At 40.7% G+C, this 27,914-nt stretch overlaps 1 protein-coding gene across 10 annotated transcripts in view; it reads left to right on the forward strand.

The window, feature by feature from the left end:
* The window catches only part of TANC1 (tetratricopeptide repeat, ankyrin repeat and coiled-coil containing 1), a 225,385-nt gene that overhangs the window by 81,452 nt on the left and 116,019 nt on the right, over positions 1-27,914 (forward strand). For 9 of the 10 annotated variants that reach the window (XM_053260287.1, XM_053260307.1, XM_053260270.1 and 6 more), the window contains exon 2: positions 13,761-13,839. The exons of the other annotated variant lie outside the window; for it this stretch is intronic. In XM_053260287.1, the coding sequence (XP_053116262.1) occupies positions 13,779-13,839 (61 nt within the window). In that variant the 5' untranslated portion in view covers positions 13,761-13,778. The remainder of the gene's footprint in view (positions 1-13,760; positions 13,840-27,914) is intronic. 10 annotated transcript variants of the gene reach the window in all.

A 27,914-nucleotide genomic window follows, 5' to 3' on the forward strand; every position in this document is an offset into this window, starting at 1 on the left:
AAACCAAATCCAGTTTCCCACATATTAGGAATGTGTAGGAAGACATCCATTGGGTGTCTGCCAGTTTGGTCACAGGAAGATGTTGACTGGTTTGATTTTCTCCTGTCTGTTAAACTGGAAGAGTTCAGAAATAGTTTCTAAGACATTCATTGTATATACATCTTGCAATTTACTCTCATATGCTTTGTTCTGTCTGGATTTTACTATGTTCTAATGTTTTACACAATTGCAATTATAAGCTGGCATTTAGTTTGAAAAGACAACTTGAGAGAAAAGGTTTCCATATTTTATCAATTATAAAAGTTTTATAGAGTCATTAAACATGTATAGACAAGACAAAAGTTCTTCAGACATTTAAATATATATGAAAAGAGGAGCCTCTCCCTTTTTCCCAGGTATTTTCTCTTTCAAACACAGCCTTTTATAATGACACTTGTTAGCTCCTAAAATCAATCTCTCTCTCCCCCTCCCCCAAAATAGCATTTTTAATATGTGTCTCAGATGAGGGGTTGCTCTTCATTTGCCCCTGGCAGCAAAGCCCCAGGATTCTATGATATGCAGAATCCATTGTGTTTCCATTTATTATGGGGCAGCTATTCTGGTGGTGGTGGGGAATAGAAGTAGTGACCTTGGTAAGTCAGCAGGCCATTACACGTGAAAGGAAATCAGAAATTTAATAGCTGTTGTCTCTTCCGGCTGTCCTGCCAGTCTTTGACCTTGGGTAACAGTGCCAACTACCTACAGAGCCTCACCTTGCTCCTTTACCTAATGCCAGGTCAGTCCAGAATAAATCAGAAATGATCCATGATCTGATTCTAGATGAAGGGGCTTACCTGATACGTATCACAGATACTTGGTTGGGGGAGGCTGGTGGCCCAGTCTGGTCCCAGCTTCTCCTTCCAGAGTACTATGTTGAGTAGGTGAGAGGACGTGGGTGGCGAGGTGCAGTGGCTATGGTGTACCAGAACAACATCTCCTTTACCAGGATCCCTGTCGAAGTGTCTGACCATATCGAATGTATGTACTTCAGTTTAGGGACCAGGGATAGGCTGGGACTTCTGTTGCTGTACCGATCAGCCTGCTTCCCAACAGAGTCCCTAACTAATCTGACAGACTTGGTCTCTGACTTTTTGTTGGAGTCTTCCATGCTTGTGGTGGAGGACTTAAATTTGGAACCAGTTTGTCTGGGGTGGCTCAGGTGTTCATAGCAGTCATGATGACTGTGGGCTTACCCCATGGGGTCTCGGGACCGATGCATGTTGCTGGTCTCACGCATGATCTGGTCTTTCGCTCTGCTTGGGGTGGTGTTCCATTGGTGGGGACTCCTGTGGTTTCCCCATTGTCGCAGACGGACCACCATCTGGTTAAGGTTGGACTCACAGGCACATTCCACCTCTGCAGGGGTGAGGGGCAGTATTGCCTCTAAGGCGTGCTCACATGGCTTTTGATGTCTGCTCAGTTAATTTTAGATCCTGCTCAGGTTGAATCAGGAAGGCCCCACTCTGAATGCACATGCATGCACACTGCTTTGATACTGCCTCCCAGAAGAAAACTCATTCTGCACACAGATGAAAACAATTAGAGAGAACACTGGTGTGGAGTGCAAGTGGAGAAAAACCTGACTCGAATCTGATGGATTACAACATAGAGTGCATTTGAAGATTTATGCTCAGGCAATATGTGCGGCAAAGAAGCTATGCATTTTTGCCCATATTGCATCCGCAAGTCATGTCCAGTGGAGTTGTTCAGTGTTTTGAGAGGTTTGGTATATGCCCCTTCACTCTTGAATCAGAATTTGGAGCCATCAGTTACCTGCTGTGACATTTTAAATGAGTTCTTCGTGAATAAAATATCTCGTATTTGGGCTGACTTAGACTCCACAATTACTGCAGTGTCTGATGCAGAGGTGTCCAGCAGCTCCTCTTATGTTTGGTCTTAGGTTGGATCAGTTTCATTTTGTGACTCCTGAGGATGTGGATAAGCAGCTTGGAACAGTGAGGCCAACCACCTGTTCTTTTGATCATTATCTGACATCGCTTATACTGTCTGGCAAGGAGGATGTTGTAGAAGGCCTGGCAGATATTCTAAATGCTTCTCTGAGGGAGGGTAGGATGCCTCCATGTCTTAAGGAGGCAATCATTAGACCTCTTCAGAAGAAGCCTGCATTGGATCCCTCAGAATTAAGCAACTACTAGCTGGGCCGGGCACAGAACATCTGTGCCTCCAGTTCTACTGCCTTCTTTTCCTGCCTGCCGCCACCACCGCCTTTTCCCGCCCACCGCTGCTGTTTTCTTCCTTGCCTAGCTGCTCCCCCCCCCATCGTTTTCTTTCTCCCCTCACCTACAAGCCCGCCCACCGGTGGCGCTGCTTTGCTCTCCTCCTCCGGCAACTCGCTCGTGAAGTCATGCAAGAGCTTCCACGCATGGGATTAGCGACGGGTACACCTTAGAGAAATATACAGAGAGAAGATAGGCCTGTCTCTAACCATCCCTGGCTGAGCAAGGTAATTGAGAGCATGGTGGCCTCCCAACTCTAGACAGTCTTGGAGGTCTAGACCCATTTCAAACTGGCTTTCTGGTGGGCTATGGGGTAGAGACTGCCTTGGTCGGCCTGATGGATGATCTCCAGCATGGAATTGACAGAGTGTGTGACTCTGTTGGTCCTTTAGATCTGCCAGTGGCTTTTGATACTGTTGCCCATGTATCCTTCTGGAGTGTCTGAGTCGGTTGGAAGGTACTGCTTTGCGGTGGTTCCGCTCCTGCCTTTCGGGCAGATTCCAGATAGTGATATTGGAGACTGCTGCTCTTCAAAATGTGAACTTTATATGGCATCCCTCAGGGCTCCATACTGTCTCGAACGCTTAGTAAAATCTTTATATCCGCTGGGAAAGATCATCAGGAGATTTGGTGCAGGGTGTTGTTACCAGTATGCTGATGACACCCAAATCTATTTCTCCATGTCATCATCAACAAGTGAAGGCATAATCTCCTGGAGGCAGTGATGGACTGGATGAGGTATAATAAACTGGGACTGAATCCAAATAAGGAGGAAGTGCTTATTGTGTGGGGTTGGAACTTGGGAGATTGTTTTGATCTGCTGGTTCTGAATGGGGTCACACTTACCCAGATGGACAGGCACGCAGTCTGGGAGTGCTTCTGGATCCAAATCTCTCCCTGGTGTATCAGATTGAAGTGGTGGCCAGAGGGGCTTTCTATCAGCTTCGGCTGATACGCCAACTGCATCCGTTTCTTGAGATGAATGACCTCAGAACGGTGGTACATATGCTGGTAACCTCCAGACTTGACAACTGCAACATGCCCTATGTGGGGCTGCCATTGTACGTAGTCCAGAGACTGTAGCTGGTCTAGAATGCAGCAGCCAGGTTGGTCTCTGGGTCATCTTGGAGAGACCGTATTACTCCTGTGTTGAAAGAAATACACTGGCTGCCAATTAGTTTCCAGGCAAAATACAAGGTGCTGGTTATAACTTATAATGCCCTAAACAGCTTAGGGCTATAAGAGAACGTCGTCTTCACCATGAGCCACATGGTCCTTAAAGACTCTTTTTTTCTTCTCACCTAAGCTTTTTAATTTGACTGTGGTTTTAAATTGTTTTAAGGTGTTCATTTTTGTCTTAATTTGTTATGTTGTAAACTTCCCAGAGATGGAAGTTTGGGGTAGTCTTAAAATTTGATAAATAAATAAGATAAGATAAAATAAAATAAATGCAGATAAATCTGAGAAGAGTGCTTGTGAAGACCAGAGCTCATGTTTTCAGTGTAACTAGAAGAAAGAATGCAGGTTTGAATCACTGTTCACTCTAAGGCTTGTGCAGGTGCACTTGCTCACAAGTTTTCTGGTGTTGGCTCAATTAATTTTAGATCCCGCTCAGGTTGAATTAGGAAGGCCGCACTCTGAATGCATCTGCGCACACAGTGCCTTAATACCGCCGCCCAGAACAAAACTCATTCCTCACAGAGTTGGAAACAATTAGAGGGACCAAACTGAAATGTAACCACAGTTGCCCTTGCTGACTTTCGCTGAACTATGAAACCTGAGTCTGTTGATGAGGTGGGATTGTTGGAAGAATAACATCAGATGGCCCCAAGCTTTAATATGTACTGGCTTGGTTCAGGAATCATTTCTTCCAGATCATGGTTTGGAGGCTCACAAATGGGTAGCGGGGCTTCTCTTCTAGCTGTGTAGGTTTGCTCATCTACTTTCTAGTATCCATAGGTACCATGATATCCAAAACTACCTACTGTGGTTGGTTCTAGCTTCAACTCATTCATTTATTACATTTATATCCCACCTTTCTTATATGCTGTACCTGGTGGTCAATCCAGGCACTGGCCAAACTTAAAGGTAGAGTGTGCCATCGAGTTGATTTTGACTTCTGGCACCCACAGACCCCTGGGGTTTTCTTTGGTAGACTACGATTGCCTCCTCCCATGCAGTATGAGATGATGCCTTTCAGCATTCAGCATCTTCCTAATTCGCTGCTGCCCGATATACAGGTGAAACTCGGAAAATTAGAATATCGTGCAAAAGTCCATTAATTTCAGTAATGCAAATTAAAAGGTGAAACTGATATATGAGACAGACGCATTACATGCAAAGCGAGATAAGTCAAGCCTTAATTTGTTATAATTGTGATGATCATGGTGTACAGCTCATGAAAACCCCAAATCCACAATCTAAGAAAATTAGAATATTACATGGAACCAAGAAGACAAGAATTGAAAAATAGAACAATATCGGACCTCTGAAAAGTATAAGCATGCATATGTATTCAGTACTTGGTTTGGGCCCCTTTTGCAGCAATTACTGCCTCAATGCGGAGTGGCATGGATGCTATCAGCCTGTGGCACTGATGAGGTATTATGGAAGACCAGGATGCTTCATAAGCGGCCTTCAGCAATTCTGCATTGTTTGGTCTCATGTCTCTCATCCTTCTCTTGGCAATGCCCCATAGATTCTCTATGGAGTCAGGTCAGGCGAGTTTGCTGGCCAATCAAGCACAGTACACTGTATACTTTTCAGAGGTCCGATATTGTTCTATTCTACAATCCTTGTCTTCTTGGTTCCATGTAATATTCTAATTTTCTGAGATTGTGGATTTGGGGTTTTCATGAGCTGTATGCCATGATCATCACAATTATAACAAATTAAGGCTTGACTTATCTCGCTTTGCATGTAATGCGTCTGTCTCATATATCAGTTTCACCTTTTAATTTACATTACTGAAATTAATGGACTTTTGCACGATATTCTAATTTCCCGAGTTTCACCTGTAGTACCAGCGGGGATTCGAACTGGCAACCTTCTGCTTGTTAGTCAAGCATTTCCCTGCTGCGTCACAGGCAGCTGTAAACTGTGGTATGAAAGCACAATGCTGAGAGTAGCTTGGCAGTTCGGACATTCTATGGCTAGAGATAAACTGGACGGATAAGTCCAGCCCTAAATCCAAAACACACCTTCTTGTGAAGCTACATAGCCTTGACCGGACAGGATATATTTAACTAGAGAGGAAACAGAGAGAGACCGGCTGGGAGAAGAGAGGATTAAAGTAAGCAATGTTTTCATTGCAGTTTCAGCATAACGATGCAAATACTGTATAGGAGAAAGCACAAAAGTTGCTGAAGTGGCCACCCACTTCAAGTTTGAATCTGAGGAGGATGGTACTGATTTAGCCATTCTTCAAATATTTTCTCTTGTGCTGCTAAATAAGCCCCAGCATCTTTCTCCCTAACCTGTTACCAGATTGAGCTTGTTGCATAGTTTTTCGCTGAATGAAGACTCGCCTCCAACTTTCAAATCATTCCCTAGCCTGGATGCTAAGCAGTTCCATAGGCATATGTGGATCACAGGTCTGAATACAGTTTCCCCTCCCATAGCTTCAACTCTGATCCTGCCCTGCACAGTTCTGTTCTGTTCTTGTTTATCCTGTAGTTCTTCTGTTAGGGTTATTCTAAGGCAGGAGTACCCAGACTTGAGTCCCCAAATGTTACTGGACGACAAACTTCCATCATCCCCAGTCGCAATGCTTGGTTGAGTTTTTTAGAAGCACCCGTGCTTCTCGCATTGCACTGGTGCTTTGTTAGTCAAGATGTCAGCCACTAAGTATTTAGAACAGGCCTGCTCAACTTTGACCACTCCCACCCTAGCTGTTTTTGGACTACAACACCCCTAATCTCCAGCCACAGTGACCAATAGCTAGGGGTAATGGGAATTGTTGGCCAACATCTGCAGGAGGGCCAAAGTTGAGAGCCCTGATATAGAAGAACAGGTCTTGCTGAGGGACAGTTGGCATGGTTTCTGTAGCGGGAATCCTGCTTCCCCAGCTGTCTGTGAAATTGTCAACAAGCATATGGATAGTGCTGACCTGGTAGACATTAAGGTGGTTCTTGGGACCATAATAGGAGCAGGGAGTGTGGGCGGTCAGGGGGAAGGCAGGGATGGACCTACCTTACACCCAGATGATTGGCAATGCCCTCTTTGGCATTGTGTCGCACATTCACACAGTCCACACTGTTCCGTGTAGCGTGGATCTCTGGAGGTCGGAACTCATTTTCCAGTCTCCAGGATTCCCAAAGAGCACCCCACAACAAAGGCTGTGCATTGGGGGATTCCCCTGGGAGTCAGATGCTCTAGGTGCCCAACTCTGTGTGTGCAGTGTAAGCATACTCACAACCACAAACCTGGGGTAAAGGGCGCACTTCCACTCTTTAACTCATGTTAAAATCTGGGGTAAATTCCCAGGCTTCTGGGGGAAGCAGCAAACTTCCAAAAAGTTTTTGTTAAAGTCTTTTACCAAGTTCCTTTTCTTCTAAAGGAACTTGCAATTAAGGGTAAGAGGATAGGTCCTTTTAATGGATCAGTAACTGGTGAAAGAACAGAAAGCAGGTGGAAGGTGTAATTGCACAATGGAAAGTAGTGGGGTTGCCCAAGGATCTGTATTAGGGCAAGTACCTCCAACCCTCTGGCAAGCAGGATACCCAGCACTACACAGATCTTCCCTCCAGAGGTCTTATTTCCACTATCATTTTCGAGAAGGTAAGAAACGGCAAGAATCCTTTCTGAGTAGTAGGAGAGGGCTTTTACGATTTCCTTCCATCTCCCAGTGCAAATGACAGAAGACTTGCTTCTTTTCTAAGACCTCTGCTGTGTGTCAGGAAAGGATCCAAGGGAAGAGAGGGGGGTTGGTGGCAACCACAAATAATGGTTGGCTAGTGAGCTAAGTCTAAATTTGTGGATGCCTGGCCATTGCTATTTATTTATAAATGATCTAGACTGGGGTAAGCAGTGGGTAAGCGAAGCTTATGGAAAGAGGTAAATTATTTGGTTTGGTGAAACTCCAAACAAATTGAAGATCTCCTAAATGAGATCTCCAGACCAGAGTAGCTGGTCAACAGAATGGCTGAATATAAGCAATGTGATGCACACTGGATGGAATAGTCCCAATTTCACATATGCCCTGAATGTAAACTAGATGAGAGTTTTTCCAGAACTTTAGTGCCAACTGGAGCATCTCTTCTGAGGCAAATTGCATCTATGGGGCCTCCCATGGCTGCTATTCAGAGAAGGAAAGATGAGATGTGTGACTGCTAATCATACAAACTCTTATCTAGTTTGACCCTCAGTGGGTGTGTGGTTAAATTGTGCATGGTTTGGAGAAACTGGGCAGAGATGTTCCTTCTCATAGAATACAAGCACTGCAAATTCAGAACAGATAAAAGACAGTGGCTAACATACAGACTAGCGCAAACACATTGAGCTTCAGACTCAAGTTGGCCCTGGTGAAACAGGGTGCGCTTGTGCAACCTGTGACGTGCCTCCTGCTGTGAAACCTCTTCCTCAGTCCATATATGCTTCAAGAAATTATGCAAAGCTATCTGCTAGTCCTCTTGCGCAAATGGATCAAGAGTGCAAGAGATTGAGCAACTTTTGAGTGCTCAGCCACGTGACTTTCTTTTGTGATTGCATCTTTGTTCATTGCACAAGTGCAGCATTAGTTCGGATGTTAGCCAGTATGTTTCCACACAATGCATTATTCACTTATAGAATTTGTTGCCAAGAGATATGGTATTAGTCACTGGCCTTTAGATAGCTTCAGAAGGTGAGTATAAGCTTATCATTAGCTCTTTGCCATGCTAGCTAATACTCAGTGTTGGTGACCAACAGCTGTGGGGAGTGACTGTTGCCTTCACGACCTGCATATGCTCTTCTGGAGGTAACTGGATGGCCACTGTTGAAAATGGGATGTTGGACTGGGTAAATGTTTGGTCTCATCACCAACAGGTGAGATCCAAAAAGCTCAGAGTGGCTTACATAAGCTTCCCAGATAGTCTGACTTTGAGGCTGCTTACAGGACCCCAGCCACTTAGCTTCAGTGGTAGAACTGTCTTCAGACCATTTTCTCAGTCGATGTGACTCCTATCAGTTCTTGAGACCTTGGAAGAAACTTTCAGGAGCAACTGCCTGCAATTAATAGCCTATTAATTTGTCAACCCCTGATGTTTCTGTCTAACTTTGTCTTACAATCTGCAATAGAGGGATAGAACTGTGGGGCAGGGATAATATCCCATCTACTTCTTGTGCAATGTCTGTTTCATTGTTGTGTAATGCTATCTGGGGCTTCCACCTTCTGTTATGTTTAGGTGGTGGGGAAAGTCCTGCTCCACAGTGTAGCATGTTCCTTGAAACTGAGTGAGAGTGTGAAGTGGCTGAGTAGTTCAGACCTTGAAGAGTTCTATTTGAGCATGGTGGTCTTCTCAATTAGAAAAAGAGGGTAAGATGTGAAATCTTGAAGATGGTTTTGGATAGGAGACATTTTGGATAGGTAGCTTTGGATAGTAGACATTTTCAATTCATAGATAAATACATTCCTGCTTTCCTAAGCTATTTGCCATTTGATCTAATCATAATATACAATCTTCCTTTAAAAGCACAATGATCTTTATGGTCTTCTGTTTGAAACAGTGGTGCTTTCTAGTGAATACTTTATTTTATCTTTAATATGTTTTTTTAAAAGTCCTCCTCCTCCCTATAGCCAACTTGTTTTTATTTGGACAACATCTTTTCAGTGCTTTGTTCTAAGTTGTCGCCTGCTGTTTCAAAGTCACCTTCCAAGTCTGTGCACTGCATAGAATACCAATTAATTATTCACCACATGTCCTGATCTCACAGTAGATCAGTTAATATTTCCATGCTAAACTATAAATCATTGCCCCATTTGGTTCCACAATATCCTTACTGTAGATGCTATTTATTGCCAAAAATATTTCTACCAATAGATCACATCCATCATGCCAATAATTTAGAGGCTGTGGTAAATTAATAGTAAAGGAAAGGATAGAAAATAATTTCCTGTGTACAGAAATGCAACTGAGATGGTACATAGCGTATAATTGCATATCTTCTTGGTTTCTTTTCCTCCTCCTCTCTGTTCTACGTTTCCAGACAGTAGAACCAGTCCCCTGTTAGAATTCAGAGCATTCTATTTCTTTTAAAATATGATTGGAGATTTTAATGTTTGTTTTTGTGTGCAATGTGTCATATTGGCACCTTCTGTGGAATGTGATCTCATGGTTTTAGATGTACCAGTTGAATACTATTATCTCATTTCCATTTTGGGGGGATGGGTGGGGGGGGGATCTTGTACCTGGTACTTGTTTCAGCCATAATCCATAACATTTGAATTGAATATTGGCAGAGCATGCTTGCAGGACAATTGCCTATAATTCATGTAGGTTTCTATATCATATATAGCTGTGGAGTCAACTGAGCTTGTTGTTTTTGATGATAATGATAATAATTCAATTTCTATACCACCCTTCCAAAAATGGCTCAGGGCGGTTTACACAGAGAAATAATAAATAAATAAGATGGCTCCCTGTCCCCAAAGGGCTCATAGTCTTAAAAAAACACAAGATAGACACCAGCAACAGTCACTGGAGGTACTGTGCTGGGGGTGGATAGGGCCAGTTACTCTCCTCCTGCTTAATAAAGAGAATCACCACGGTAAAAGGTGCCTCTTTGCCCAGTTAGCAGGGGAATTAACAAAAACTCCCCTCCCCCTTAATTAAATAATAATAATAGTAATAATAATAACACCACCTGTCTGACTGTGTAAACAAGAAAATATAATATAAAGGGGTTCTGGAATCTCCCCACCCTTCTGATGTCCTGATGCAATGCTATACCAATACCAAATGTAGGAAAATTTCTCCAGAGTTTTTTTCCGGTGCTTGCACCAGGGAAGAGGTAATGTTTCAGTGACCTCCACTTCCCCAGGAAGCCCTTTGTGCTACCCAAAAATGTGCTTCTGTGGGATGTGCAGCCTACAGGGACATATTTTCAGGTGGCATAGAGGGCTTCCTGGGAAAGGGAAAGTCATCAAAAATCACCCTGTCTCTGTTTTGTCAATGCAGTTAGTATGGAAGTATTGTTCTGCTCTCCTTGCTGCAACAGTGCTTCCTTAGACAGGATGTCAGCCACTGTTTTAGATGGTGCCACTCACACTGGTCCTTCTACACCTCAATCTGCTGTTTGAATTAGGAAACTAATATTAAGGACTGGTGTAATGTGCCTGAAGGATGTGGATTCCCCTGGAAGTGAAAACATTGTTATGGAAGGATCTGCCAGCTCATATCTTCAAGTACTGTGGGAGAGATGAGGAAAACCTTCAGTAGCAAATATATCTGTGGCATCTAAACTCATAACATGCATCAGCAATGCAAAACCTAGGACGTTTTCACATACTAAAATCTTCTGTGAGTGGTGTTAATGTGTAGGGTAACAGAAGATCCTTTTATATAGGTTCTGCCTATTCTAAGCATTGGCTTAGAATTACCAGATATGACAAATGCAAAAAGCTTAGTATTGGCTTGTGGAAATGGCCTTGGGTTTCCTCCTAAAATTAGAACCATGCTGTCTAAAATGGTGTTCAGGAACATGGAAAAGAGAACAATGGAGATTAAGAGTGTGCAGTGTTTGCAAGAGGAAGTAGCAACAATGAAGGCTTCTAGTCATTTTGGCTGGAATACAGGAGATGTAAATTACAGCTGTCTCACAATCTTACAGTACTTGCACAGCTGTGGGGCTCTAAAAACATCAAAGAATCCTGCTGCTGCTTTGGGCAGAGAACATATGCATTGCACTACATGGAACAATTTGATCCTCTCTTATAATTTAGAATCATAAGATAACTAACATGAGTTTTGCAAACATATAATTGTGTATATAAAGGGGGGGGGTGTTCTTTAATTAAAGAACACTAAGGTTGCCAAACACTTGTAGTGGGAGACTGCATTTTCAGTTAGCCTCATTTTACACCAATAAATGTTAAAATATCTTTTCTCTGTGTTAGCAGTAGAAGTCTAGCATAGCCAAAAAAATAGGTGCACATTTGATTCCTAAAGCATAAGAGTATGTTCGGTCTCGTACACGGAGCAATGAACAACCAGTTGGAATAGCTAGTTGTTTGAACACAGGGCCTCTCAAATAGCTATCCCAAGTTCAAAAAAAAGCTAGTGTTCAAATAATGGCAGGATGTTGCTTTCACCTCTTCATGTCTCCACGCTGTGAGGTGAGCAGGGAAGGGAGCCTGTTCCAGCCCAATGCTCACTTTTCATTTTCATTTGCCCACTGACAGTCCCAGAAGCGAGGGTATAGTGGCTCACAGCTTCCACAGTACTACAAGCGCAGAAGATGGGCAGCACATTTGCAGAATCCCTGGAGAATAACCACATTAGAGGCTTCTTCCACAGCCTAGTACAAGTGGATGGGGAGGTGAAGGTAAAGTGTGCCATCGAGTCGATGTCGATTCCTGGTGATCACAGAGCCCTATGGTTGGCTTTGGTAGAATACAGGAGGGGTTTACCATTGCCATCCCTCATGCAGTATGAGAGGGAAGTGATTTTTGCCTCTGTTGCTTGAAAAGCCCTTTTTGCTTGCAGAAATATGTCTCTGAGAGCTATGGGACCCTCAGGGACATATTTCTGGAAGCAAAAAGAGAAGAGTAAAAATTGCTTTCTTATTAAAAATGGCTTAACACTTGCTAACTGAGCAAAGAGGCACCTTTATAAAGTGATTGTTCACTTTATTTAGCAGGGGGAGAGCAACTGGCCCTATCCATCCCCAGCACAGCATCCCTCCAGTGGCTGTTGCTGGTGTCTATCTTATGTTTCTTTTTTAGATTGTGAGCCTTTTGGGGACAGGGAACAATTTTATTTATTTTATATTTATGTAAACCACTTTAGGAAGTTTTATTGAAAAGTGGTATATACATATTCATCATATATATTACTCCTCTGCTGACATAGGGCTGCAGAAAAAGCTTTCAACGCTCTATAATCCTGCTTCCCCTTCTCTTGCCGTTGTAGAGCTGTGGAAGATGTGGGCCAAACAAGACACAAATCAACTCTTCTCAAAGATTCTTAGGCTCTGTCTATGAAGATTCCTAATATTCAAGTTTTAGACCTTGCAAACTGTACACATTAATTTTGCATCTTAATGCACTTAAAGGCAATGGCTTCTGTGAATTTTGATGAATGCATAGGCACTCCCATTGAAGGGACTTATTTATTCAGTCTCGTATTCTTAAATATATTAACACTTTATCATATTCTGTGTTGTTGCCCTTTCTGAATGGAAATGAGTATTCCCCATTTTGATGTATTGAAGCTGAACAGTATGCAAACATTGTTCACACAATCCACAGATCTAAAGATTGAGAGATATTGAAGAGCTATATAAAAACGTGTGGTTAAGGCATAACCTTGTTAAAATCTTATAGCTAAAGACATGTCAGCACTTAGAGCCAACATAAATGAATAGTGAAATGTGATTGAGGAAAGGTTGAAAAGGAGTGTGAAGTCAAGGAATTGACCAAGACAGGAATGGAAAAGGTTTTAGAAAGAGCAAATGCAAAATGCAGAGCTTTGGCCACTTAGGTGATCTTACAGCCTGCACCATTTTCCTATGTTCATTATAATGTTGTCTTTTAATTTCAAATTGCCCAATGCCTAGTACCTTAGATGAAGCTTTAAAAGAAATGCATCTCCCAAATTTCCAAATGGCTGGTTTTGAACTAGCATAGCTAGTCAACCCTATGCAGGCCTTTCATTCAACCAGAAGTAAAACGATCAGGAAGGGGAAAGGACTCCAGAAGAGAAAATGTTCTACTTAAGTACAATAGTCTGTCTTTTAAAAGAGCATAGTCTTTGGGACATTTAAGAACTTTTGAAATGATCTTCCTACTTAATACAGGCATTGTTTTTAGCCCTATTTTTAGACGGGATTAAAAAAACTTTCTTTCACTGTCTTGCTTAGACTTCCATCAATTCATAGTAGATATTGTGGTGTGTTTACCTTATTTTAGATTTTCTCCTCCTGATGAACTCTGGTCAAAAGCCAGACATGCTTGTGCTGAAGTGCCTAACAGTAACTTATCCAGGTTTAGCCTCGTAACCTTAATTATATGTGGAATGTGGAGAATGTTGTGTGCTGTTTTGCTTTATAACAAGACAGTAAACCCCTAGTCACTTGGTTCTACTATTAAAACATTCCTTGTAACTTCAGTATTTGATTTTTAACTGTTTAACATGGCAATAAAAAATAAAAGTAAATCCTCAACGTGTTTTGAATTAATATCTTATTATACAGTTTGTTTTGCATGTGACTTATGCAAAAATTGCATACAGTCTATATGTGTGATTTAAAACTATGATTCTTTTCCACCCACCCCGCTCTTTTTAGGAAGAGGAAAGCATTAAAATGTTAAAAGCCGTTTTGAAGAAAAGCAGGGATGGTGGAAAGTCAAGCAAAAAAGAATCTGGTAGGTATAATATTTCTTAAGTGTGGCTGAATTGACCAATGTTGCTTACTCACAATGGAAGTGCCTACTTTATTTAATTTCTACAATATTTATCTTTAAATATGCTCATTTGCTTATTTAGTGGATGATCTTTAGAGAAAGGGCAGGATAAACAAGTAACAAATAAAACCATATCAGCATTTCTTACAAATAATGTTGTCATATAATGATATTATTTCATATCCTTTACTGTTAGTGGGGCAGGAACAAGCAGGTAAGGTGTTCCTTACCTGCTTTTTAAGGGAACCACTTCCCTCTCTGCCGGTGGGTGCACAAACGGCTTGTGCACATCCCTAATAAAAGTACCATGTGAAAATGCACATTTTGTGATAATGAGAAATATCTTATATAGCACTAATTCTATCAGCTATTGGCAAATAAGAATTTTAAACTAACTTTCTAATTATAAAGTGAAAGGTCAAAGCATATTCTGTATTGGTTTGGTCATATTCAAGGCATAATCACAATTACTGATTCCATTGTTCAGCTGTATTTTAAGCTATGGAGTCAGAAGTGACTGCCTAACTCTTGCCTCAATCTCATTCTTTAGAAGTAAATCAATCAATCAGCAGTCTACACATTTAGAATATTAAAGGTTAAATCTCAGTAACTGCTCAAAGTAAGCTAAAATTGATTTTGGAACCATTCTGTTGAGCCTTCAAATAATTTACAGAAAAAGGTAAAAAAGGTTGTAATGATAACTCAATGATACAGAGTTCTAATTTTTTTTGGGCTTGACCAGTATCTGGACTTACTCCTGGCCCTTCTATGAGTGAAGGTCAAACACCAATTCCACTCCCAGTTACTAAAAGCATTGTCCAAGCAGGTGTGTGAGCTGAATATCACATTTGTTTTCCGAGTGGGAGTAACTCACTTAACAAGGTTGAAGTCATTTCTAAACATGAATCGTCTTGTCTCTGACTTGTATCTTAAGCAAATCAAAGTTACAATTGCTAAACAGCTGTTGTCAAGACCCTGAAATGTCTGAAGAGGCAGCAGATCTTCCCATAGCCAAAAGGATGTGATACTCCCACATTAGGTAGGAACAGGAACATCGGGAGCTGCTTTATACTGAGTAAGACCATTGGTGCTTCTAGCTCAGTACTGTCTACTCTATACTGACTGGCAGCGGCTCTCCAAGGTCTCAAGCAGGAGTCTCTCCCAGCCCTAGATACCAGGGACGGAACCTTGAACCTTCTGCTCGTAAAGCAGATGCTCTACCACTGAGCTATGACCCTAACCCCAAGCTAGAAATATATGCATAAAACAGTCTAGTAATATCTATGTCAATAATAGATCTATCTAATTTTTAAACATCTAAGCTTTTTTATAGATAATATAACCTTATTAATTTAAATTAATCAAATAGCACAAATTCTGAGAAATATACTAAAAAGCTGTTCAGCCAACTATAGGTATTGGCTCAACAGAATTACCAAATCTCTAGGCTTAATTGAATTTTATAACTTAGTAGGGAATTTCCTCAACTCTTCCAGACATGTTTTGTTGATCATGTGATATTGACTGCGGTCTCTCACGTACCTAGATAATTGAGCTCACTGATTTCCAGGTACAATATTCAGTAGTGTCCAGGGACTGTCCAGTAAAGGTATTTGTAAATACCTTTACTTCAGCACATTGCTTTTTAATGCTAACTGTGAATTTCAGGATATCTCCCTACCCCTGCTAAATGAGCAAAGAGGCAAAGAGCAGGAGGAGAGCTACTGGTTATATCCAACCCCATCATAGCATCCCTCCCATGGTGGTGCTTGGTGTTTACCTTTATGTTTCTTTTTAGGGGGACAGGGGACAGGGGACCTGTATGTATGTATGTATGCAAGCTGCTTTGGAAACTCTTCTTGAAAAGTTATATATAAATAGTAGTAATTCCAGGTCCATCAGCTTCCAATTTGTTTCCAAGCTCAAGAGCTCGTTGTTTCCTTTAAAGCCCTAACAGAACAATCCCATGTATGCTTGGTCACATACAAGTCCCATTGATTTCAACTGGCCTTGCTCACTAATAAGTGTGCATAAGATTGCAGACCAAATGAATTGGGACTAAGTGGCCTAAAAGCCTGCATCCTCCCACATGAGCTTGCCTATCTTGTAGATTGTTGGAGACCCTTAGAATATCCCACCAACATTTAAAGCTTAGCTGCGGAGAACCTATTGTCATGGCAATCCGTGACATTGTGATAGGGTCTTCTCTGGTATTATGCCTGCCCTGGGAGATCAGCTTGATTACTTCACAGATAGCATTCTTTAGCTGAAGGCATTCCTGTTTGGTTTGTTCTTCTGCCTGACTCCTATATGCTGTTTGCTATCTTCTGATTGATTTTAGTCTTAAAATATTGTTTGTAAAGTTATTTCTATGTAAACCTCCTTGAGTAGCTCTAAATAAGGCAGAAATGGAGAAGTATAACAGTTTTCCTGGGTATGTCAAGACCCATACCACCATCAGCACAGGCTTAATATGGGTCTAAGAATGAAATCCTGTGCACACTTAGCTGACAGTAAGTGCTATGGAGTTCAGAGTGTCTTACTTCTATGGAAACAAATGTTATGATTGCACTTATGTCTGATATGTCTTCTTCTGTTTGACTGAATTTTTAAAATTTAGATATCACAATAGTGGTGAAGCTAGTTGTATTGTGGTTGGTTTAATTTTCTGTTGATTTTGTCGCATATTTTATTTTTATTTTAATATGTACAAAAACGGTGATGGAGCCAGATTAAGAATTATTTATTGATTTTATTTGTATTTTATTGCAAACCCTCTTGGGTTACTAAGCAATGTCACCTTTTTAGAAAAATTAATGTTTATTTTGCTGTGTTTTCCTTCTCTTTCAATATCCCTTTCTGGCAGAGAAACATAACATGCAGCAAAATCCCTGGCCTACAGTGAAATGCCTGTGTCTTCTGTTGGTCTGTATGTTACTCTTGTGACATAGGGGCCATTGCAGAATAGTTTCTCCCCTCAATTCCTCTTGCTGCCAATATAACATAGGAAGCCCTGAGCCATATAGCGGTAGCCTATGCTGTGACTCCTCCCCACATCAACATTAACTCAGTTTCTGGGAGGGAAACTGCAATGTAATGTAAGAAGTTTGACACCTTTTTCTGTAAAATGTAGTAGCTTACTTGCCACTTGATTTTATACTGAAAGGAGTTAATCAGAAATAATACTTTATTTCTTTGCTAGCCTACCCAGTCTCTTGCTTTTCAAGTTAGACTATCCCTTGCTGCTCCATGGAAACTATCTAGTAGGTTTTAGCCTGAGGCATTTAATTTGTTTGTCTTTAATTCGAGGCATTGAATGAGTTTTAATCTGGTATGAATGTTTTATTATTTTGATTGTTTTGTTTTGTTTTTTAAATTTTAATGTAAACCACCCTGAGCCATTTTCGGAATGGCAGTATATAAATTGAATGAATAAATAAATGATTTAGAACATAGATTTGACCCTTGCTTGCCTTTGATGCTGGCTCCTTGCAAGACAGATATTTTGAATACCCTTGCAAACTAGGCCAATAGTTACTAGCCTTTCCAGGATGTGATTCCAGTCCTTTTTGATAAGCTCCTAGGACTCTCAGAATTGTAAAGTGGGTTTTGACATCTTAAAACTAAATAGGCAAATCCACTTGGCACTTGTTTTGCAAGCCCTGTCTGATAAACTTTGAATTTTTAAGTTAAATGAACTTTTTGGCAAGGGAAGTTCAGATCTGTTAGTTTTAAATGTGCTGGAATCTTTTCAAGTTACCATTTGGTTTTGGGTTTTTTTTTTAGCCATTCTTCTAAACAGATTCCTCAACAGAAGATGCTTTGTTTGACACCAACTATGTGGGTCTGTTTCTGATTTATTCTATGCTGCAGTGCCCAATTTCGGTGGTTTTTGATTATAAAAAAAGTTTAGTACAGTGGCATTTTTGCTGAGCAGTAGGTATGTGGTGTGGTATTACAGTTGCTAGGAATTAAAAAAAACACACCACCAAAAACTCCAGTGAGATCATTAAGCATGAAAACCAAACTGTCTTATATAGATCTGCCACAAGCAATATTTAATTGTTGGGCTTTTTAAAAGGCCCAATAATTAATACTGCTAGAAGAGCTTCAGTATTTGAATAAGCTTTCTTTCACTTAGAAGAAAGAACATTGTTTTGTAACAGTATGTAGGTAGGAAAGTAGATTTTGGAAGGATGAATAGTTTCTGGTCATAAAGGGGACAAATTTCATGGTAATGTCAAATCTGCAAAACTTGTAATTGAAGAGGACATTGATATTTTTTAATCTGACTTTCTCTGAGCGTTTCTGCATCTTTTTGCAGTGGTACACATATGACCTATCTAAAGCAGAAGCACATTCTTACCTTTTAATTCTCTGGTGAGAACCTTTTTGCAGAAGCCCTTTGATTTTGTAATGTCATTTATGTGTTTGTGGAACTGGAGCAGATATTTCTACAGCCAGATAAGCTTCCATCAATAACTGTTCAGAGTAGTTGGCTAGGCTTGTGAGTGACGTAATAGGGGACTTGTAGAACATCAAATTAACTACTTCCATGATTGGAGAAATTGTAAAATGCAGTCTTTCTGATCACAGAATAGTCATTGGGATTTGTCAGTATTCTGTGCTTCATGTGACATCTGTATTGGGTCTTGGAAATACAGACTTGGACCCAATTCAGATGCTCCTAAACCAGTACTGTTCAACTGGTTTGAGAGTATCACTGGTTAACATTCAGTATAGGAAGATGCTGGCATCATCTCCTACTGCGTGGGAGATGGCAATGGTAAACCCCTCCTGTATTCTACCAAAGACAACCACAGGAACCTGTGGTCGCCAGGAGTCGACACCGACTTGACAGCACACTTTTGCTTTTTACTAGTACTGTGCTGGTGCAACAGTGCTAATCAGATTGACACATGGGGGTGTGTGTTTGTGTCATTTCCAGCCATTTCCCCTTCCCCTCTGAAGCCCACTGTGCCTCCTAAAAATATATTCCCGAGATCTGTGCAGCCCTCGAGGACACAGTTTTGAGAGGCACAGTGGGCTTGGGAGAGAAGGGGATGATTGAATATTGCTCCTCCCACTTCGTGTGATGGCACAACTTTAGTCTGGATGTCAGCACTGTTGCAGTACTAGTCTGGCCATTAGCCACTGATCTAACCCATGGTTTAAATTATTAGCAACAATACGCAGTGAGTCTTATGTTTGTGCTTTCCTCTCCTCCCTCTTTGTGTGCAAGAAGGTGGCAATTAAAGTTTCCACTTTTTCCTAAACCAAGTTGCTGTCGTGGTAAAACCTGTATAAATAATGTGGTTATAGCTTTCATTGAAACAAAATTAGGATCAAACTTTGGGTTGATGTACTTGTTTGTTAACCAGTTACTCTCTGTTGTTTCCCCCCCTAACATGAATATTAGTATGCTAGACAAATTAAGGTGTGAAATGGCCCATACTTGAACATGATTCAGGACTTTGATTTTTATTTCAAAACTTACTTCTGTATCTAGCAGCTCTGGTGGCCCAGTTAAAGATGTCAGGCAGGTTCCGGTGTCATTCAGAGCCAAGATTAAATCCTGGCTTCATGCGCTGTCTCTTGTCCTTGGGAACATGCACTTTGTGTGTGACCTCAACAGTGGATGCCCTTCCACTTTGGATGGGCACTTTGCGACCTCAACAATATTCTAAAGATAAAGTGTGCCATCATGTCGATTTTGACTCCTGGTGCCCACTCTTGGTTTTCTTTGGTAGAACACAGGAGGCTTACCATTGCCTCCTCCAGTGCAGTATGAGATTATGCCTTTCAGCATCTCCCTATATCACTGCTGCCCGATAGAGGTACCAGCGGGGATCCAAACCGGCAACCTCTTGCTTGGTAGTCAAGCCATTTCCCCGCTGCGCCATTAGGTGGCAACAGTATTTTACATGGTTAGAAAAAAGCCAGGATCACTTATGATGCCCAAACTGACTGATCCTGAGATCATGATTTATTTCAAGATCTCTGATTAGAATAAATCAGAATCAGTTGCTTTGCACGTTGTGAGTGATCTTGTCTTGTTCCAAATCAGAAGCAAAATATGTTTAAGGCTTGTGTGCAAAGGAAAGGAGAGAGAGCACATACTCATGAGGCTGAGAGGTAGTACACAAAGTCATGGTTTAATCTTGGCTCCATGTATCTCCTGAACCTGTTCCCATCTGAATTGTTCTCTGTTGTTCCAAAATATTAAAAGGAAATTAAGAGAACAGCATAACATTGTTGTCAGATCCATGAAGAAAAAAATATCTTCAAAGAATAAAGTCTCTGAAGTTTCCTGAGAACTTACAAATAGGTTCCAGTATCTAATAAATGCAGCTAGTTTTAATTGGAAATTATGAATTGTCTGCCTGCATTCTTAGCAAATTAATTTTATATATGTCACATTTAAAATGTCAGTTATATCTGTTATGTTGACTATTTTTCTGTTCAACTCTGTTTTACAGTAGGTCTGCTCATTTCCCACCTAGAAGTAAACTCAATTCTTACTACCATTTTGGATTGCATTGGTCTGTTTGAAGGCATTTACAGATTTAATTGTAGGACTGGAATGAATGTGCATTCGCACTAATACTTGAGAAACATTTTCTTGAGCTTTCTGTTCTTACAACCATCCAATTTTTCTTTTGTATTTTTCATATACATGTTTCTAGTTTCTGTGTAGTTCTTTGCTCTGAACAAGTCTGATTTTTGTTCTTCGCATTCCTCTGATATGGCCCTTCGTATGTTTTCGAATGATCTTGCTGAATCATAGGGCCTCTATTTTGTTCTTGATCTTTTCACTGCTTTCAACATGTTGATCCCTCTCATCCTTTATCTAATCTCTACTCTTTGGGGTTTGGCAATATTGCCCTTTCTTAGTTTAATTCTTATCTGGCTGCTTTTGTTTGTTTGTTTCCCCCTTCTCAGTTGGCATTTCACAGGCTTCTGTTCTTGATCCTCTTCATACAAGATGATACTCTCTGTTTTGGAAAGAGTGTTGCTTAATTTGGTCTTCAGTGTCACTGTTTCCAGATGACATGCAAGACTTATGATCCATCTTTTCTTTTCTTTTTAACCTTTCAGTGGTTGGGCCTATATTGAAAGTGCCCTCACTATGTTCTGTTCAACTGTACCTTTTCCCCATTGGAACTGAACTTTGAAAATTTGCAGCAGAATCTGGCTGTGATTGGTACTGATTGACAGTCTCTGATGTTAATGTACCTCGTCGCCACCTCCAGATTCCCCCACAGCAGTTCTGCAGCTGTTTGAAAATGTTTATATATCTATAGGCAATTGATCAATGTGTAAATCAATAAATGTTTGTGTAGGACTTTAAAACAAATTAAAAGATGAGCAGCTGAACTGAGAGAAAGAGGCAAGGTGGATGGGTGAACAAACATTTGATTCACTGTCATGTACATCAGTCCCTTAATTTGCAAAGTGGAGGAGAATGCAGGATTTGAAATGTGGCTGAAGAGCCCACGGCAGGTTGTCTAATACTGAATCTGTCTTTGCCCTTGGATGGGAAAATGGGATGCTTTAAACTAAACAGGGAGCAAAGTATGACCTTGTATCACCAGACCGTAGTGCATTTCAGACAGATACAGGGCTGGTTTAGGCATCCAGTTGGCTCTGTCCACCATGTGATTAGGGTCATGAATGTGCACAGCAGCAAGCAGCAGTACTTGAGAAGATTGTCCCAAGAGCCATCGTGCCTTCCCCGTGACTACAGAGAGGAAGCTAAGTTTAGGGGGGGGGAAGTCCTCTGTCGCTTCATTTTTAAATGGGGAAGAGAAGCTGTAGTTGCTTCCACTCACCACCCTGGGGACCATTAAGTAAGAGTGGCAGAGGGGATAGAAGGATGCAGCAGCAGTGAACTTCTCCAAGTGGAGAATTTTCGTAATTGGAAGACTGGAAGGGCTCTTCTCTCTCCTTTCAGGTGAGCTTTTCCAAATTCTCAAAAGCCTTTAAGACCAAACTCTAACAGACAGATGGACAACTTGTATCATCTGAACTGGTCCTAGCAAGGCCAGAACAATTCTTCAGGTTCTGAGAAGATATCTACCTGGGGTGCAGCAGCTAGAATTCACCGCAGCTATATATTTCTCTCTTCATCACAAGTACCCAGTCTGTAGACGACAGTCTTGGCTCAGAGTGTTAATAATTCTCAAATGCATTGGTATTTGTAGTTGGATTTCTTTTTCTTTTTAAACACTGTCATGGATCTGAAAAGAATTTCAGGAAAGATGTTTCATCATTCTTTTGATGGCGTGCTCTACCGAATGTTTGTATTCCATTAGACTGTTTGTGTTTAATGGATCATACAAATGGGAAGGACACAGCTCTTTCGTTACTTACTGAGTTGAAGAAAACATTGTTTAAGCCTGCCTTTTGTTGTATGTATATATTGACATAGATCTTATTTTGTATTATTTGACTTTTTCATAGCTATGGCATTTGGGGAAATTATGGAAGTGTGTATCAAGATAGATGTTGTGTGTCTTTACACATGTGTACACTGATGGATTAATGTGAAGCATACATTTCTTTGGCTTCCAGCTACTTTGAAGGACTTTCCCCTAACCAGTAAAAGTTAAATGGCTAGGTATTGGTAATATTTATGGTAAGCTATTATTTAACTGTTTCAAACCAGTACAGTTAAATAATAGCTTATCATAAATAAGAAAATAACGTAGCTAATTTTGACTTTGGCTTCCTCAAATAAATGGTTTAGCCTCCTGTCCCATTAACAGCTGTGTAGGGAAGTGTTGGATAACTGGTGCAAAACTTGAACCCACATTTTTTAACAACAAAACCCTTGAACCTACATAATTCATGAACCTTTGACTTTCAAATTATTTGTATTTTATTTTGAACAGAGATATTACTGTTACATTCATTCTTGTCACTCAAAAAAAATGGCTAAGAAAAATTGTGTAGGCTGGGCCTGGTGTGCATTCTTGTTAAAGTGGATTCCTGCTTTGAAGATTAGGATAATTGAAAGGCCAGAATCTGGTAGATGTTCTAGTTCATGTGTTCCTGAGAAATTGTTGGCATTTTTCTGAATATGAGACAGTTATTCAGATCTGTATAGTAATAGGTTTTAAGTTGTTTTCATCATGTTTAATGTCTGTAGTCTATGGAAGCGCTAATTTTTTTCATTTTCCTATCCTTTATCAAATTGGGAGATAAGGGGTTCTAGTTCTGCTTTCAGACTTTAAAGTCCTTCAGAATAATTGTTCTACTTTCACTACTATGGCTCTCTTTAAATAACGTTAATGTTAATCTGATTGAATCTTTTAGTGCCATTGGGAATTCAATTACTTTTCAAGACAATCACCCACCTGCTGGCACTCTCTCCAAAATCATTGCCAGGAGGCTGCAGCATACTTCCCTGAAGCCCCGGTCTCTGTCATGCATGCACATTGACAACTTCTTGTATAACAGTGACTGAGGCTGCAGGGAGTTACCCTGCAGCCCCATGGCAATGATTTTTGGGAGAGTGCCAGCGGGGGAAAGTGGCGAGGCAGGTAAGGGCACCCTTCCTGCCCCATGGCCCCTCACCCCTCTGAATTGGCTCGAATGCTGGATTTCCAGACCAGTTTTGTGCTCCAGAAAAAGAGCACTGAACTGGTTTGTTCACATCCCTAATATTGACACAGATGCTGGAAGAGGGAAGTGGGGGGTGGGGGAACAGACCTCAAATGAACATTCAGTCCCTGGGCCTTGAGAAGGGCCACCCCTCACATTCCTTGCAACCATTACCAGTTCATTGGTTATGCTGAGGGGAACTCTTGACGATAGATATGCCAGATGTGAAACTGTTTAAGTGTAGGAAATTATCAGTCAACTGAGAGCAATTACATAAAACTGATTAATTATTTGATATTGGAAAAACTGCTGACTTAAGATGCACTAGTATCAAAATAGTGATGCTTTTGCAGGCATTCTGTTATTTTTAAAGAAATTGTACTTTGAATAAAACAATTATATGGGAATTACTATTTGAGAACATTCGAATGTATGTTTAGCATGCTAATTTGTAACATTTTATTACACATTAGACTTAAGTCAGTTATGTTGACAATTTAAATATTAGCAATAAACCATGTGCAAACAGCAAATATATATAAACATGCAAATTCAAAAATTAAATATTAAATAATTATATTATATATGTGTGTGTGTGTCCTAAATTCTTTAAATAAACGTACATATTTCAAAGGAACACTAAAAAATGTCCAAAGTTGCCCAGAGCACAGAATAATGAAGATGGTAAAAGTATACCAATCTTGCTAAATCAGTATGAAGTACTGTGATGTTACAACAGAACACCAAAACAAGTTCACTATCATTACTTGCTTACTATTTCTGGATTGCTAGATAGTTGATGAAGCAAATTTCTCTCCTCATAGGTAAGATGGGAGGGACCCTGAGATCTATACCCCCCTCGCTTAAAAATAGTCTGTATGATTACCTGTACTTGTCCCATGATTGGAATATATTGGAATGAGCACACGCCATCTTTGAACGAGAATTTCTGAACATATATAACTATTTAATATTTAATTTTTGAATTTGCATGTTTATATATATTTGCTGTTTGCACACGGTTTATTGCTAGTTTGGGTTTGTTCTTTACACGTGTGGCCCTTTTGTTACATGACAATTTAAATATTAGCAACGTGCATTAAATGTGTACACACAATACAAATACAACCAAAAATTCCAATATTTCAATAAAGTGATGTTAAAAAATTATATATTTCTAAGTAATGTTGGTTTATTTGACTGCTTTGCCAAACATCTCTGCTTGATGTGTGGTAAAATTCCTCTTAGCACTTAAGTGTATGCTACAGACTATCAAGGTGCCCCAGGTTAAAAAAGCTTACTTCAGATGATTGTGAGGCAGAGAGAATTAACTATATCTTTTTACCTAAAGTGTCTCATCCTTAATCAGGTATTGTGTGCCTCCATCCATTTGTATTACGATTGATTGTTGATCAGTGCATTACTTATTAACTAGCTGGCCCAGGCACAGAGCATCTGCGCCTCTAATTCTCTCTCGTTCTCAGCCCTTCATTCTCAGCCCTCCTCTTCAACCCTCCAATCTTCCCCCCCCCCGGCTGGCCACCTGGCCAGCTGCTTTCTCTGACCGACTGCCACTTTCTCTCTTCCGCCCACTGCTGCCGCTTTCGTGCTCTCTCCCCTGGCCGCCACTGCTTTCTCTGCCCGTCTGCCTGCCTGCCCGCCTGCCTACCCGCCCATTCACTGGTCTGTCTGTTGGCCTTATGTTCCCTGCCGCTGTCGCTTTCCTCTCCCTTTCCCCTCTCTCGCGAACTCTTGCAAGAGCTGCCATACATGGGATTAGTGACGGGTACATCTAAGAGAATTTTTTATCTAGATACTTTTGCAGGTTTGTTGGTTATCTCTTAAAATGTGAAAAACTATGTCTCTAATAAATTCGGCTTTTAGTATTCCAGTTTATCTTATGAGAGACTAAACGTCTGTGATCTTGGTCACTAACTTTGGTTTAACCACATTTATAATACTTCAGATATATTAATTTATATGCAGATTATGTGGGCATCAACTTCCTTATTCATTTGTAGCTATCAAGGCCTTTGACTACTTGAACAGTTTGTTATTATGCATGCCTCTTATAAATAGGCTTGCCATGTCCCCTGGAATTTAGGGTAGCCTCCAGATTTTGGCTCCTCCACCTGGCTGCTGAATTCCACCCGGATTTACATGGATTACAAATGCATTGCCTGGATTTTACGCTGGATCCGATCACATGGGAGGGCAGAGAAGGAGGGGAAAGTATACAAATCTGTCAAATAAAAATGCTAATTAGTTGCCACATAGTTTGCATAATATGCACATTAGGCCACTCGGATTTGGGAAGCTTGACTATGGTAACCCTACTTATGAAGCACAAGCCACCTAATGATGCAGCGGGGGAATGACTTGCCTAGCAAGCCAGAGGTTGCTGGTTCCAATCCCCGCTGGTATGTTTCCAAGACTATGTGAAACACCTGTATCGGGCAGCAGCGATACAGGAAGATGCTGAAAGGCATCATTCATACTGCATGAGAGATGGCAATGGTAAATCCCTACTGTATTCTACCAAACACAACCACAGGGCTCTTTGGTCGCCAGGAGTCGACACTGACTCGACGGCACACTTTACTTTTATTTTACTTATGGAACAATCTGTGTGTTATTACATAAAACCATTCGTCTTTCTAGGTTAATAGATATCTCCTTAAAATATAGTATGTGTCTGATTTGAATTACTTTGACATAAACAAAAACCAAATGGTGGTGTTATCTGTTAGAACTTAGAACTAACATTTGGAACTTTGTTGTGTCTATGCAAGCTGTTTTTTTACTTCTAGTTGTATCTCTTATTCCAGTTTAAAAGGAAACAATCCTCTAATTATAGCATGGTGTGGTGCAATTCAAATTTGAGTACAGTCAGAGTGAAGAAATTGCAAATTCTGCGGAAAATGCAGCTTTGTTTATTTAGACAAATAGTCATCCAGGGTAGTTGTTATGACTACTGCTGACACTTCACTATTGGTTGGAAGGGTCATATAACTCTCCTGTGAAATACAAGAGACACTGCAATGTGTAACAAGCTGCCCTGTCTTTTGTGTGGGCAAATAATTATGAATGTGCCAAATACTTAAAATTGATCTCAGAGAGAGCGAGAGAGCGAGAGCACAATATATATGAACAATACATTGGCTAACCCCCCCCCAAACAAACCATGTGAGTTTTGAAATTGAACATAAATGTTTCTCTCTCTGTATTTTTGCGGCAGGTATGTCTACATTTAATTTGAAAGTATTGACCTTGTTGCTCAGGTTTTCGCAAGACATGTTGCTGAAGCTATGGTTTGAAAGCTGTATAAACATTGGCGCTCTAATGCTTAGAATACACAAACACCCTTTTACCTCATACTTGCCAACCTCTGTTCACCTTTGCCCTCTCTCTGTTTGCCAGGTTTTTAGATTGTTAGGCAAGAAACTATGCATTTTCAAGGTTCTGAACTGTGCCTAGCTTAGAAGTGTCAAAGGTTGAATCTGGGACAACCTTTGTGCAAAGCATTATTGTTGTTTATACTGCTTTTCAACAAAACAAGTTCTCAAAGTGCTTTGCACAATGTAACATTATGACACCAAAAGGATTTGCTCTACTTCTGAGATGTACTATCATAGTAATTATTTATATACCACTTTTCAGCAGCAACAACTAAAGCTACCAAAGTGGTTTATATAGCAAAGGATATGAGGAAGAAACGGTTCCCTGTCCCAAAAAGGCACACTATCTCCTCCTCCTTCTCCTTCTTCAGCCCCCCCCCCCCCCCCGCGTCCCAAACCCTTCTGCTGCTACTACTGGACAGAGGCTGTGCAGGGCTGAAATGGGGCAGTTGCTGTTCCTCCACTATAAATGAGAATCACAAGTTTAGAAGGTGCACCTTTGCCCAGTTAGCTGGTATGGTTTCCCCCATTACAATAGCAGTTTAATGGATGGAATCAAGTGTATGTTTTTTCCAGGGATAGTGAGGCCGAGGTCAAGATAGAAATACAAGTATTCTCCATATTTAAATAATTAAAGGTGTTCAGTAAAATAAACTATAGAGACAAGGAACATTCTTGTTTTTAAATTAACTTAAATTTGCATCCCGCCACTTTACCCCAAAGCTCAGAACAGCTTAGCCTCACAACAACTTATATTCTGTTGGGAGATAGCAAGTGCCTAAGGCCATCTAGTGAGTTTCATGGCTGGGTGGGGGTGTGAACTTAGTTTTCCCACATGAGTCTGACATTTGACTCTTATGTTTTACACACTTGTGGTGCCCAGAACCAAGCTTCCCCCCACCCCTCATTTAATCTTGGAGATCCTTTTCAGTCTCTATGCAAATATATATAAATCAGCAGCACTCAGAAGACTGGATAGGCATTTTCTCTGTAGCTTTGGATTATTGACTCTTGGTATCCCACCCTCCCCCT

This window comes from Hemicordylus capensis, chromosome 1 (assembly GCF_027244095.1).
Source record: "Hemicordylus capensis ecotype Gifberg chromosome 1, rHemCap1.1.pri, whole genome shotgun sequence".
NCBI classification, from domain to species: Eukaryota; Metazoa; Chordata; class Lepidosauria; order Squamata; family Cordylidae; genus Hemicordylus; species Hemicordylus capensis.